A 15504-nucleotide genomic window follows, 5' to 3' on the forward strand; every position below is an offset into this window, starting at 1 on the left:
TTAGAATAGGCAGAAGACATGGCTGGGAATCTATTCTAATCAGATCATACTTGGTGAATGCAAGTGATCAAGGGAAAAAGACTCAAGAAAATGACAGAACAGGCATACTGGGCAGAGTCTAACTCTTTAAATGTGGGAGAAGAGGGAGGAGGAAGAGAATAAAATTGTGAGAGGCTCCAATGCTACCTGATAGACAGGAAGTGTATATCCATAAGGGAGTCCTCCCCTGTGACTCTTTCATCTTTGCCTTACTTTGTTCATGGAACAAGAATTCCCTATGGAGATCAGATTGAGGCACGGATGGAAATAGGCAGACCCAGTCAATCATGCAGGAGAGCCCAGAAGGATGAGGGAAAGGTTTGTTCTTGTGGCTTTACAGGAGAGCATTGCTCTTCTGTGGAGGAGGAGAAATTTGAGCTGAATGTATTTTTGGTTGGTGCAACTCTAAGTGCTCTGTTTGATAGCAGAGTTGTTTGAATGGCCTATTTCATAACTACACAGAGCTTCTCCAAATAAATGGTGTCTGTAGAATGTTCAGGTTAATGCATGAGTGCAGAGCTCAAAGGTGTTTGTGCTTAGACCGACTGAGCCTTCTTTCTTAATAAGTCATCTTGGCATTTTGTCAACAAGTTAATTTGCTTTTCTAAGAAACTAGATTAATACTTCCTGTGCTTTGTGCTATTCACAGATCTACAGTGCCGTGAGACGAGAGGAAGAAACAGAAGATACGGTTGGATCTCTTCTCCATTGCTCCACACAGCTCCCAACCTCTGAGGCAGCCCATGGAAGGATTAGAGGTGGTCCCTGCTTAAAGCGATGTGTACGAGACACCGAATGTGAGTATCGTGCCACCCTCCAACGGACGCCCATAGCTCAGTACATCACCGGTTCTCTCCTAGAGGCAACCACAGCTTTAGGAGCAAGAAGCAGCCTTCTCAGCTCCTTCGGAGGATCCACTGGACGAATAATGTTGAAAGGTAATGTCTGGAATTCCATTTTTAATTTTTCATATTTGCTTTTAGAGAATAGTCTAGGAATTTAATGGAAAATTGTCATAAACTCTAAGAAGATGAAGCAAAAGTAGCTATTTTAAGTAAACAGAAAAATTAAATCCCTTAAGACGTAAACAAATAAGTATTAATATTTTAAAGTTCACTTTTTCAAAAATACCAGACGGCTAAAATTCTACCTTTGATTTATTTTTTATATTTTATTTTTATTTTGCATGTGAAGATGAGTGCATGTGTGACAGTTGCATGTCTGGAGGGCAGAGAACAACCTGTAAGACATTTGTTCTATCCTTCTATCATATGGGTTCCAGTGATTGGACTCAGGTCTTCAGGCTTCATAGCAAGAACCTTTTCAAACAAGCCATCTCACTGATCTTTAAAACGTAAACACACACACACACACACACACACACACACACACACGGTAATTTCTCCTAGCAGTAATCCATAAGAGATGTCAACTAGTCTGACAAGATGCTAGCAAGTAGGTAGCTTGGGAGCAGAGTAAAACTTAAATATTCTTCACACAGAGAACCAATAGGTTTCTGCTGGCAAGAAAAGAATGATTCTTCAATGTGTCCCACTGTAAAGGCCCAGAAAGGCAGGGGTAGCTCAGAGAAATGGAAGCCAGTGGGAAACAGAGTCCTGAGTATCCAAACTTCCTGTGACTTCATGAGATATACAGGCAGGCAGGTCAGAAATGGCAGTGCACTAGAGAACCTCGGAGACTTGCTCACTACACAGCTGTCACAAACTGCTTGGCAGCCTTCCCTGGCAGGAAGCTCCTAACCAGACAGGGACCATGCAAGGTTGTGTTCCACTGCCTGGGAGCTGCCCAGGAGCTCCATCTGACATCCGGCTGCTCTGTTAGAGAGTGACATTGCCCCTCTACCATGGGCCTTCAGTGCGAGCTGCCAGCTAGTAACCTTGCTCTTTGATCCTCAGCCTGCCATGTTCTACCCTCACGTTTACCCTTGGCAACCCTAATAGCACTTCCTCCTGGAATACCATTCTGAGTGCTATGTTGGATGGTTTTCTGCTATTACCTTAACTTGTGGGGACTGACTTCAAATGAGGAGTAGAAGGAAAACACACTATGTGGGAATAGGAATTTGAAACAGTAATATGGAGAAAATTGGTGCTAGTGATACATCCACCCTCATGGAACATACATTGTCCACACAGTAAGGAATCCCCACCACCACCAGCATAGGATTTAAGGTTTCTCAGCTCTAATGTGCCCTCGGACACTAGCAAGTCAACATTTTCCATGGTGCTCTTCCCAAGACATTAAGCTGAGATTAGCACATGGAATTGACATGGTTTCAATGTGTTTGACAGCACCACAGGACCTCACGTGAATTCACCATCTCAAACTTACCATACACCGTGCACCCTGTAGACTGAAGGTGCTATCAGTCAGCTTGCTTGCTGTGTATTTACAAGGAAGCAAGATTTGTATGCATGAAATAGTTAAAGACTAATACGTAATAGTGGCGAGTATTATACAAGGACTGTAAAGGACTCTAAGTGTTCAAAGAGGGTGGAGTTTTGTCAGACAGATGACTCAGCCTGAAATAAAAGAAAAGTCAATACAAGCTCCTTTCTTTCTTCTTCCAGAATATCTAGGGTCCCAACTATGGCAAGAATGCAAACTGTGCCATAGTTCTGTGGAAGTAAAACTTTATATTGTACAACAGCAAATGCATGCATTTTTCGCTAATTTAAATTTCCAAAGTAAGGCTAGTGTGGTTTACAAAGAGAGTTCCATGCCAGTCATGGCTAGATTGTGAGACCCTATCTCAAAAAATATATTTAGTTTGGTTTAAAAAATAATATTTAAAGAAGAGAACACAAACACACAGAACTTCAAAAGTACAGGGTATTGTCAGAATCTGCAGGATCCTCATCTTGGGTAGTAGGTTTGGAACCACCCGTGATTCAGTGAACCTGGAGGAGAGGTGTCTGAGTGCTGTGCTTCAGTTGGCTGCTTCTTTTATTGTTCGGTATGTGGTCTGTGGCGTGGATTTGGTCAGTAGCTTTCAGGTTTAAATGGCTAATGAAAGACTGATCATAAAGATCAAGGGATACGGCACTTAGAAGGCTGAGGCACAAAAATATTTAGTTTGAGACCAGCCTCAGCTCCATACAAGACCCTGTCTAAAGAAAACCAAGAAAGCAGAAGAAACCGGTAAAGAATGCATAACACATATTCAGTCTCCAGATTTCAAGCAGATTGTATTCTCTAAGTTCATTTCTCAGGAGCTATGCGAACCTTTGGACACTCTCTCGGAGAAGGATCACTAAGTATAGTTTGGGTCCTAGAATCCCTTCGATCTTTACACAACAGAAATCTACACACTCTAACTCAGGACGCTGAAAGTTGGTCCAGCAGGGTGTTGGGTGGGAAACATCAGAAGCCGGATAAGTGGCATTTCCTGTCAAGAAGAAATTATTTTCACTAAAAATGAATGAAGAGTTAAGACTTACTGAACTTTGGGATGTACTTTCAGCCAGTTCTGAGATTTTTACATGGTGGCAGCTCTTGCTCTTGGTCATGGTTGCCAGCACTTCGATGCTCATACCTGGATAGAAGAACTGGAAAATCCCCCAGCTACTTTTAAAGAATGGAACATAGTGGGAGAGACGGCAAAGCACAAGATCTTTTCCCTGGAGAGACAAGGGAAGGAAGAGGGTCAAAGGATGACCTCTCCAAGGGAGAATTCATGTTTGAAGTCTGTGAAAATGAACTGGGGGCAGTGGGAGGTGGAAACAAAGAAGGAGACAGAAAATTCCACTTGGACGAGGCACATGGTCTTGGTGGTGGAGGCAGAAAGTGGAATGGCAATTAGAGAAGCCGAGGCAACAGCGGATGTGGGGGTAGTGGGCAGTTTTGGTTTTCTAAGAGGACAGTTCTGATGATGGGTAGTGAGGCGGCTGTGTGGCTATACTTAATGCCTGTGAACACCATTCAAAAATGTTGGGGAAGAATCTCTAATGTTTTGGATATTTTACCACAATTAAAGAGAGAAACTGAAGTGGGTGAGGGGAAGGCCCATGCTGTGCCAGTCTTTCTTCCCAGGTCTAACTTGAGCTTACGAAGATCCATGGAACCGCTTTCTAGAAGTGGTTTTGGTTACAAATGGGGATTGCAGCAACCTGAAGGAAAAAATAGGGGGAAAGGCTATCTAGAAGCTTACCGTCACCATCATGCCCAAGTCTCCATACTTCTTCAGAGCCTGGGTGATAGACACGTTCTTGATGCCGAGATTGCTGCATGGGTGCTGGGATCTGAACTCCACTCCTCATGATTTTGCAGTGTGATAGTTGGCTTTAATGTCAACTTGGTACATGCTTAAGAGTCACATGGGAAGACTAATCAATTAAGGGCATCTTCTTGATTGTTGTTTGATATGGGAGGGCTCAGTCCACTGTGGGTGGTACCACCCCTGGGAATATGGTCCTGGATTGTAGAAGAAGCAGGTTGAGTAAGCCACAGAGAGCAAGCCAGTAAACAACATTACTCCACAGTCTCTGCTTTAGCTCCTGACTCTAGGTTTCTTCCTTGGTTTCCCTCAGTGATAGAGTGTGATATGGAAGTGCTAAGTAAAATAAACCGTTTCCTCTGCAGGGTGCTTGTGAACATGGTGTTTATCACTGTAACAGGAAGCAAACTAAGTTTCAGAGTAATTGCTCCTAATTGTTGGGCCATCTTTCCATGCCTTCAAGAGATGTGTTCTGATATAAAGCATTGAGCAGCCAGGATATGGCCTTAATTGCAAGGGTGAGATGTTTCCAGATGGACAAGGGCATAGCCTATGCTCTAGTAGAGTGACTTCTACTAGTTTGACCCAGTTAATGTCTCTCACTTCCTGTCCATTTGTCACCCCCCTCTTCCACCAGCCTCATTAGAATCTTCCCCTCCCCCCCCCCCGGGTTAACACGGTGGAAATGGCAGTCAAAAGAATCTTTAGCTTTAATAGACTCACAAAGTATCCGAGAGCGATGGCATCTGTGGATACAAACTTGTAACCCCAGCCCTTGAGAGGCCCAGGCAGGAGGATGGCAAGTTGGAAGCTGGCCTGGGCAGTAATAAAAGACCTGTCTCTCCCAAAGCAAAGCAGAACAAAGACAAAAATATCCCCCTAAGACAAAATTAAAATGAAGAGAAAAGAGTAAAGTAATCCACAGAAATATGCAGTGCTGAGTGAGAAAAATAAAATAAAGATGTGGTGGTGAGAATTTCACAAATAACATAATTGAATGTTCTCACATGTGCACACGGCATCCACTGATAGAATGCACAGTGCCACAAACACAATTTTTCCATCTTACATTGTTTGTAAGTGACAAGATTAAATATCACAGTTAACCAGTTCAGAGTGTAGTTACTGACATTTAAAGTATGTACTGGGAAGGAAAAGTTCCACTGCTCATTTTTAATAATTTTGCATGTGTCTGTACATCTGTGATTAACTACTTAAGGTATAGCTAGGCTAGAACAGTGACATCAAAAACAAGCAAGCCTTACAAATTGACTCTTACTTGAAAATAGAGGGTATTTTGCTTCTGAGAGAAAAGTCTGACACATTTTCAAATTGCATATATAGTTTTTACTGTGTAACTATGTCTTATCAGGTTCTTTTTTAAGAGTTAATAGCTTTGAATATTAAAACCAGAAATCATCGTAGGAAAGCACACACATTTGAAGTGTAAGACCACAGCTCATAAATAGCTTTGTTTATAACGGCCGTCTCACTTGACTTCCTCCTAATCAAAACAGTTAGCCCTTGCATGCCTACCAGGCTGAGAAGGTATGCACATAGCTCTAATTCCAGGATTTTCTGTTTGTTTAAAGAAACGTCCTGACTTATTAGTTTTGCTACCTTGAAATTATTTGGTGGATAAAAATATACCTTAATGTGATGCTGAGTATATTTCTGTAGCAGTTAATTAATTAAGAAATATTAATTAGCTGCCCACTGTGGCCTAGAATCATGTCAACTATGGGAAGAATGCAGATACATGAGGAAGTCTGCAGCTTGTAGACTAGCGTTTCCCATTCCAGAGAAAACGTAATGCTTGGTCTCAGGCCAGCTGATGTAGCCCTTACCACCCTAAGTGAGAAAGCACTGGGCTGCTGAACGGAAATGGAGCCATACGTCATAGTATCAGGAGATTTGATGGGCACGTGACAACATGCCTCTCCTGTGGGGCCCCGGGTAGTTAGGTGCCATTCAAAGAACAGAATCCACACACAGGGAAATCTCAGCATCTGGCCAGCCAGCTATGGTCCAGGAGGGAGGGTGTCAACAGATGGGGCCCCTAACCTGAGCGAGGCAGCATGCTGCAGTTGGCCCTTACTCATCTTCATCTTGCCTCCAGAAATTACTTTATGGAAAGAAAACATTCCGTCCTGTATCTCAGTGACAGTGTTGACACAGTGGGAAGAAGGACAGAAGGCAGCAGGTCCGATAACAGAGTCCTTTGAGTTCTAAGCAGGGAACCCAGAAAGGCGATTGGTGAGAACCACAGTGCCAAAGCAGCACTAAGGGTTTCAAAATGAAAATGTTATCTCATCCCAGATGGTACACCAAGATCTAATCTAACAGTGACTCGATGCGAAGGCTCCCCCCGCCCGCCCTCAAAACTTGCTAAGTAGTGAGAGTGGAAACAGTTCTAAAAGATGAATTTTCAGGGTCGCTAGTTAAATGTTAAAACAAACAAAAACAAAGAAAAAGCACCCAGAATAAAGGAGAGTCAAACGTAATCAGAAAAGGAACACCGAGGCTGGATGTCACCGGAGGAATCAAGAACTGCTTCTGAACTGCAAACTAAAGAGAGAACTTAAGAATAGTATTTGATGTGAAGGGCTCAATAGATAAACAAGGCTGGACACTGCACCTTAAAGTGATCCGGAAAATGGGTCAGATCTCCCACCCAAGTGGTTACGGCCAAGAGAGGCCGTTCCTGTGTCTTCTACATTGATGCGCCATTTCCGTGCACACACACTAATTACACTTGGAATTTTGAAAAGAGGCCCGTGTGAAGCCTCTCATTTCCAGCATGCCCATTGCTACAAGTAGTTATAACTACTGACAAAACTGTTTTCACTCTCACTACTTAGCAAGTTTTGAGGGCAGGCGGGGGGGGGGGGGGGGGGGGGAGGAGCCTTCGCATGGAGTCACTGTAAGATTAGATCTTGGTGTACCATCTTGGATGAGATAACATTTTCATGTGAAGACCCTTTGGGCTTCACATTCAAATGAAATCAGAAGAGAGGAGACAGAGGCTTTGTTGAAGTGAGGTAATGCAAGGTACGCAAGCATGAGTGAGTGGTACTTTGGGCTCTCTTGGTCCTGTTGGGAATATCAGTCTCTGACTTGTGCTGTTGTCAAGACAGCATTGAACTTGAGCCTCACTATCTGGGGTTTGAGTCCTTACATCAGTGCTCTTACTTAAAAGAGCTCTACTTTTCTAAACTTCCGTTTCTGCATCACTAAAGTGGAAACCAGACAGATAATAACCCTAGTTGTTTTCAGGGCTGGGTGTGATAATGTGTACAAGGAACTCAGTATCTGGTACATCTTCAATCAGTCTTGAGACAGTAACTGTCACCAATGGGGATGAGGATGCTGCTGCCACTCTTTATTAGGGTCCCTCACCTGCCACCCCTCTACTAAGTCCACTAACTCTCCTGTGAGCTTGGTCAGAGCATGCACAGAGAAGAATAATGCTCCCGGGTTTCCCTGGCTGTGGGTCCTCGCACTAGCAACTTAAAGGACACCTAAGAGGAAGTTGTCCAGTGGCTTCTGGCAGCCACTTGTAACTTAATTAGATTGGTCTTAGTTTTCATGCATTTAGCCATTCACTCATCTGCTCTCTTATCATTTATTGAACACCTCTGTGGCAAACCGACAACAGTAAACAAGATGTGGCCTTTACTTTCAAGGCAGTGGAGGAGATGAACAGATGAGAAATAAGCATGCACCTTTAGCACAGTTAAGGGTTGTATCTGAAAGATGGAAAGCACATAGGGGCACAGAGGAAAGTCCACAAACTGTGTGGATTGAAGTGTGGGGATTCCAGAACTACTTGAGAGCCTAAAGAAATGTGAACAGGACTTACTTAAGAAGGGGCAGGGGCAACCTCTGACCTACATTAAAAATTTCTTTTTGTTTCTACTTAATTCTCTGACTATCTGTTCCTACAACAGTAGAAAATGTACTACACATTCATTGCTGGCATTGGGAGCTGTGCTGGCTAGGTCTTATGTCAGCTTGACACAGGCTAGAGTCATCTGGGAAGAAGGAGCCTCCATCGAGAAAGTGCCCTTAAACAGATTGTCCTGTGCATAATTATGCCTGGGGTGCGTTTTCGTGATAGGTGATTGATATGGGAGAGTCTATCCCACATCAAGCAGTGCCAACCATGGGTGGATGGTCCTCGGTGGTATAAGAAAGCAGGCTGAGCAGTTAGGAGGAGAAAGCCAGTAAGCAACATTCTGCTAGAGTTTCTGCATCAGTTCCTGCCTCCAGGTTCTGCCTTGAGCTCCTGCCCTGAATTCCCTAAGGGATAGAAGGGGGCCTGAGAGTTATAAGGTGAAGTAAACCATTTCCTCCCCCAAGATGCTTTGTTAAGGTGTTTTAGCACAACAACAGAAACCTTCACTAAGACCGAAGATGAAGAATTTGTCATTGGCACAAAATTTAGCATTCAAGTTAAAATTTGTGTTGTATATTTCAGTGACAATAACTTACTCATTATAGTAAACATTAAATGAGTTGTTTGGTTTTTACTACATGAAAGTAAGTCTTTTTTGAGTTTTCAAATTGTTTTAAAGGATTAGAACTCACTTAAATCGGGTAGGAAAATTCTTGTCCATGGGAATCCTTATAAAACAAAACGGAATATGTTTATAATCTGTTTATAATGGGAATGTGGGTCAGTAGCAGATAACTGAGAAGGAGAAAAACCTCAAGATAGCCTGAATCATAAAGTTTAAACTTCAGTCAAAACTGAATCTTGAATAAATAATGAAGAAATTAGTAATACACTTAAATTGAGAGTGCTTTGTTTTGTTTAACTGAATTCTAACCGAACATATTTAACTATGTGCATTCAGGAAAGTCTAAAATATTTGCCAACTAAAAATACATACCTACTACTTTAATTCTTTCTTTTATTTAAGTCTTCTTAACTTTGCTTTTCTTCTGACAATAAACGCTATTTAAAAAATGTTTCCCATGTACTAACCAACAAGCAATTACATGGAAACGTAAACAAGCTTATGTTCCTGTATTTCTGAGGCTCTCTGTGTGTATTTTGTGAATATTCCCCTAGTTTGGACTCAGTCACACTCTTGATTAATAAACAAACATCTAAATTCCCATTTCAAGCACATGTTTTTCACATGGTTTGGGACAGCGAGAGGAAGGAAGCATGAAAAACATTTTAGAGACTTTGGAAATTCAAGTTTCAGACTAGTGACTTCTAAGCATATAACAATGCATCTTCAACTCAAGTTTCCCAGCCAGTGTCTACAAAGCCAGTGTTTGATCCCAAGTTGGGCTGATTCTCAAGTCCATGTTCTTCACCTCTAAGATAGGGCTACTTCAATTTTTCCTTCTGTGACCCATTTTTTGCCTGAGAAATTTTGCAAAACTGTGGATATAGAGGTTTTGTATGATGTATATATTAATATATATACCATATATGAAATATATCTGGTGGATATATAGTATACGTCTTATACAATTACTGATGATAAAGGATTTTTGTTTTAGAATAATTATTTTTTAATGGTATGGTTATATGTATGCTACTAATAAAAGCCAATGTGCACACTAATGAGATAGAATTATGTTTAGATAAAGCATTTAATATTGGCTCAGCACTTGATACTTCAGACTACAGAGCACCGTCAACAGTTTTCAGATCTGATCAGCATTTTGATTTTATAACTGCTAATGCTGACAATATGGTTTCACATTAAATGTATGCTATAAAACAGCAGAACATGTTTAGGACCATCTCAGAAATTGCTGGAAACTGTCCTAACTCCCAAGCTAAATTTTTAATCAATTTTTTAGTGAAAAGAATAACTGCCTGCAACTCCAACTGTGCAGGAACCAATATCCCCCGCTTGTGCCTTCCTCAGGCGCACACACACACAAACAGAGAGAGCAGAGAGAGGGAGGGAGCGAGATGGGAGAGAGGGGAGAGAGAGAGAGAGAGAGAGAGAGAGAGAGAGAGAGAGAGAGAGAGAGAGACTTTTAAAACTTAAAACTTATAGTACTGGGAACTGGAAAGAGGGCTCAGAGGTTAAGAGCACTCACTTCTCTTCCTGAGGACCCAGGTTTGATTCCCAGCATCCATATGGTGGGTTTTTTGTTTGTTTGTTTGTTTTTGTTTTTTTATCACTGCAACAGGAAACTAGACTAAGATACCCTTCCAGCCCACACTCACTGATGGCTTTGAGTCCATCACTTTTATTTGGGTCAGTTCTAACTGCATCAGAGAAGCAAATTTATTCTTAGTTGGTAAAATCTAGGGCCTGTGTGTTTTGCTTTGACAGCTGCTGTATTTCAAAACTGAAAAACTTTTTACTAACAAGTGGCATTCTAACTCTTCTGGCAACCCAGCGCCATTATCCCCGCTTGGCCTGGCCATCAGGTGCTAACTCATGCATTAAACACATCAGACTCGTTTCCACACCTGCTGTGGCTCAGTTTCATACCTGCCTAGCCCCGGAGGCACCCACATTTGTCTTATTGCATCCTGGTTGTCTCTCATGCTTCAGTTCAAAGATTCAGAAAACTAGACCAGGAGTTGGTGTAAAGAGGAGACAAACTGTAAACATGGGGAAGTTGTCTTGACACAGGCTTGCACATACAGGCCCCCTGGAGATTCAGGTGAAGAAGCGTGAGAGATGAGGGATAATGTGTGCAAAGCCTGGGAGACAAAGAAGTAGCCCAGTGTCTCAGCGAGAGAGAAGAGCCATTTGGCTGACTGATGTGGCAGAGAGTGAGGCAAAAGCTTGGCCCTAATGCCTTACAGAGCCCATGCAGCCTTTTGCACATTGAATTCTAGGAAAGTCCTACCAACAGTGAGTTGTTTGTGATCCAGAACCTGAGGCAATCCCTGTGAGGGGAAGTGTTGCCATTGTAATCCTGGTTATTCCTGCATTGGGATTTGGTGTGCTCAAAATGAAGATGTAAGAGTCAGTGTGAGCCCTCTTAGTTTGAGCTGGCATGGAGCAGTGATTGCAGAAAAGGGACTAGTTTAGAAAATTCAACACCCCTGGGGAAAAAGTGAAATGTAATGAAAAATACAGTTCGTTTAAGAATGGGGCATTTTTACTACAACACGTTTGTATAAAAACACAACACTCTTATATAAAAAAGAAATCCATGTCTGTGCCAAGAAATAGCATCTACCCTGAGTACAGCTATCTAAGTGCTTCTAGCAGATCTGCCTCAGCAAAGCATCTGAGAGCAAAGCCTCCTTGGGACTGACATAAAGCATAGGTCTTGCCCAAATGTGGAAAACCTTTAGGGACGCTAAAACCATTAGGGATCCGTAACCCTGACTTGAACCAAGCAGAATAAACAAACCCCTGCCCAAATTGGAACTCGCTGGATGCCTTGCAAAGCTATCCAAGGGGAAAGACTGGAGCCTCCAGGGTCTTTGAGAGGGTTAACATCTTGTTTCAGCCTCTCCGCCTGAGTCTGATGAGAATGTGTGTGTTTCACTCCATCCTGTGAAATATTGTCACATCTCAGTTGCCAACTCATGGATAGTTGGACTCTGAACCAATAATATATACTTTTTTAATCTTCCTGAAAGTAGGATGTTAAAACCAAATTAGACCTAGTGGAATTGTGATACAAATTCCAAGGTTGGAAAGGCTCCAGAGAGCATTCACATTTTCCATGGATGGAGTCTTGGTACATTCCCAACCTCGATTTCTATTTTCAATATTCTTTGTCACTTTTCCCAGCTTTATAGTTTAGTTTTCTATAAGCACAATGGAGAGAAACTTTATGTATAGTTTTTTAGAATCTGTTGACCCATTTTTTTAAAAAGAAGAAAAGAAAACTGGACAGGCAGTTTGGAGAGTTTGATAGTAGTCACCTTCATTCCTGCTGTGAGCTGTAGACTATGTTAAGCACTTGTTGGTGAACTGTAGAGGGAGCTGGTCAAAAAATAAAATAATTTCCCGATATCCACAACCTATCATAAGGTAGAGATGAGACATTTAAATAGGAAACTAGGGCACAGAAAAGCTACGAACTGAACCCTCAGTGGTTACAGACCTGGAGCTCACAGGAACATAGTTTGAATGATTCTAAAGCTACATTCAGTGAGGGGAAAGCTTTAGTGGTAGGATGAGTCTCAGGACCGGGTCAGGCTTCCCAAAGGAAAGGAACATGGAGGACCTGGGGGGAGGTCTTTGGAACAGTGGTTGGGTACTAGGTCATGGCAAACCTCAGGAGATTTGAGACAGCCACTCTTCCTGGGTCTTATCTTCAGGATTTGTTTCTCCCATCCATACAGGACCTTCCACAATTCCAAGGGGTATCAGCCATGGTCAAGACCTTCCCTGCCCTAGGTCCCTTCAACTCCCCAGAACACTCAGTTGGGTGATGTCTATATAATTCCTTCTGCTCTAGCTCAGCCCTGAGGAAGTTGGTATCTTTAAGGCAGTAATTCCATTTTCTACAAAACGAGAGAACACATGGAAGGAGGGGAGGATGGGAAGAAGGGATGGGAGAGGACAAGTGGAGGGGGAGAAGGAAAGGGGAGACCATGACATGCAGACTCACTGAAGCAGAAATGTTTCAGAAAGCACAGAGACCAGAGACCACCTTATCAAAACCCAACTCAAAGACCCAGACTTGCCAGTGGGGTCCATTTGTCAAACTTTAGCTTTTCTCTCCCCTGCTTCAGTCTGTGAGAGAGTAAGCTATCTGAGAAGAATCTGCCCATGTGGCTGCCATGACTGCCATGTCCCTTCTAGAACCTGCTAACTTACCCCATGGAAGGCCCCAGGTCTTTGATCCCTAGGCCTGTGTTTATTCTGCCCTGCCTTGAAGTCTAATGGTGAGCCCAGAAGGTGACATCATCAGTTTGTTGTGGAGACTTTACCCGCTTCACTTGATGCAGCTTTTGAACCTTTGATCTAAGCTAATCAAGAGCAGAGACAAGAAACCCAAACCTAACAATATACCTACCATCTCTTGACTCGGGCGCCATCCGCCATTCACTGTTCTCAGCGCCTTGTGAACACCAACCATCTTGTAACTGGAAATGCAGACCCAGAAGTCTCACCTGAGACAGCAAGAGTCAGGATATGACTTTTTGTGTTTTGCAATAGAATCTCTCAATGAAAACATTGGCTCACTCTTGTTTATGCCACTTCATCGCACAGCTGTAATCTTCTCTCCCTTGGTAATCTTCTCTCCCTTGCCTGTGGCACCAATCCCTCAGTCCCAGTTTCATGATCCACTTTAAAACATTCCAAATTCCCTCTGCTGGTGAAGCGTTTGGAGTTACTCTTTAATGCCCAGGGTCTATAGTCAACAACTACGAAACACGCTCCAAGTTCCAGTGGATTATTATCTGATAGAGGAAGCAGGGCTGTGAGATGGGTTCCTTCAGGGGACAAGATCACAGTAACTACATTGTATTGATCAGCTGTCAGAAACTATATAATCTCCTGGTGCCTTTTATCTTTACATCTGTAAGAATATCAAAGTTATTCTCTTCTTACTCCAAACTGGATTGCTCCAGTCCACAATCTCACAATCTGAAGGGCTATGGTTAGGCTTAGTAAGTTCCCTTATTTTAGATAATTGTGTTCTCTCTCTCTCTCTCTCTCTCTCTCTCTCTCTCTCTCTCTCTCTCTCTCTCTGAAATCCCCATGAAGGAAGTGTGTGCCCAGTGAGTAACTTACACTTCAGTGGAATGAGGGAGCCATGTGGGTAGTATGTTCATGAGCTGCTTCATCCTTTTCCAGTTCCCATGTGATTAGACAAGTAAATATCAACATGTGCCCAGGGTCTAGGACCACATGTCTGGAGGTCACATGGAAGCATGCAGCCCTTCCATTATTGGCCTGGTCACTGTGCTATTTCAATTATGTTCTGTGTAATTCTCAGGAAAAACCTACTCATGTGACTGAAACTAAAACTTTCACACTTTAAGTTGATGTCCCTAAAACACTAATTATACAAAGAACCTGGGGAAAGGAAAGAGATCTGATATCTTTGAGCCCTGTTAACTCAAAGTTATCCTCTTCTTGCTCCAAACTGAGTTGTTCCAGTCCACAATCTGAAAGCCTATGGTTAGGCTTAGTAGGTTCCCCTATTTTAGATGACTGTGTATGATATCTATCTCAACTGCAGCAGCCTGGACTTTGTGATGGTTTGTATATGCTCAGCCCAGGGACTGGCACTATTATAGGGTGGCCTTGTTGGAGTGGTGTGTCACTGTGGGTGTGGGCTATCAGACCTACTTCCTAGGTGCCTGGAAGTCAGTCTTCTCTTAGAGGCCAGCAGTTGAAGATGTAAATCTCTCTGCTTTTCCTACACCACATCTGCCTGGATGCTGCCATGTTTCTGCCTTGATGATACTGGACAGAACCTCTGAACCTGTAAGCCAGCCTCAATTAAATGTTGTCCTTATAAGGATTGCCTTGGTCATGGTGTTTGTTCACAGTTGGAAAACCCTAACTAAGATAGAAGTTGGTACCGGGGACTAGGGTATTGCTATGATAGGCCTGACCATGGAAGAATATGGATTTGGGGACTTTGGATTTGGAAAGCAGTGGAATGTTTTAAATGGGGCTTTATGGGCTATCCTAGTAAGAATATAGAAGACTTCGTTACTGAGAGTGATATGAAGTGTGCAGACCTTGCCCAAGAGGTTTCAGTGGAGAAGAATTTCAGTATGTGGCCTCAAACTGGTTTTGTGATATTTTGGTGAAGAATGTGGCTGCTTTTCACCCTTATCTGAAGAGACTGCCTGAGGCTCAAGTGAAGAGACTCAGATTAATTGCATTAACAAAGAAGTCTCAGAAACTCCCATCATAGATTTCATTCTCTGTTAAGTCTCATGCAGAGCGTTTTAAGCAACTATAGCAGGCTGAGAAAGGAAAAAATATAAAATATATGGTTTGAGTATTAAAGGAGCATTAGAAAGTAAACTGGAGTTGAATCCTGTGTTCTAGGAGCTAACAGATTAAGTGAATGGGACTTTGGGGCAAGATTCTACCCAGCTAAGTTTAGATCCAGACATGGTGGTACACACCTTCATTCTCAGGAGATAAAGCCAAGCAGATCTCTAAGTTCAAGGCCAGCCTAAGACAGAGCTAAATTCTAAGTGAAGAAAAACTTAAATCCAGGTGTAGTGGTATACATCTTTAATCCCAGGAGACAGAGCCATGCAGGTATCTGAGTTCAAGGTCAATCTACAGAGCAAGATCCAGGAT

At 42.6% G+C, this 15504-nt stretch overlaps 1 protein-coding gene across 9 annotated transcripts in view; it reads left to right on the forward strand.

Moving 5' to 3' along the window:
* Nucleotides 1–15504, forward strand: part of Plce1 (phospholipase C epsilon 1) — a 300715-nt gene that overhangs the window by 136646 nt on the left and 148565 nt on the right. For all 9 annotated transcript variants that reach the window (XM_076920180.1, XM_076920138.1, XM_076920149.1 and 6 more), the window contains one exon: nucleotides 689–977. In XM_076920180.1, coding sequence (XP_076776295.1) covers nucleotides 689–977 — 289 coding nt within the window. The remainder of the gene's footprint in view (nucleotides 1–688; nucleotides 978–15504) is intronic.

Source organism: Arvicanthis niloticus, chromosome 1, assembly GCF_011762505.2.
Source record: "Arvicanthis niloticus isolate mArvNil1 chromosome 1, mArvNil1.pat.X, whole genome shotgun sequence".
Classification (NCBI taxonomy): Eukaryota; Metazoa; Chordata; class Mammalia; order Rodentia; family Muridae; genus Arvicanthis; species Arvicanthis niloticus.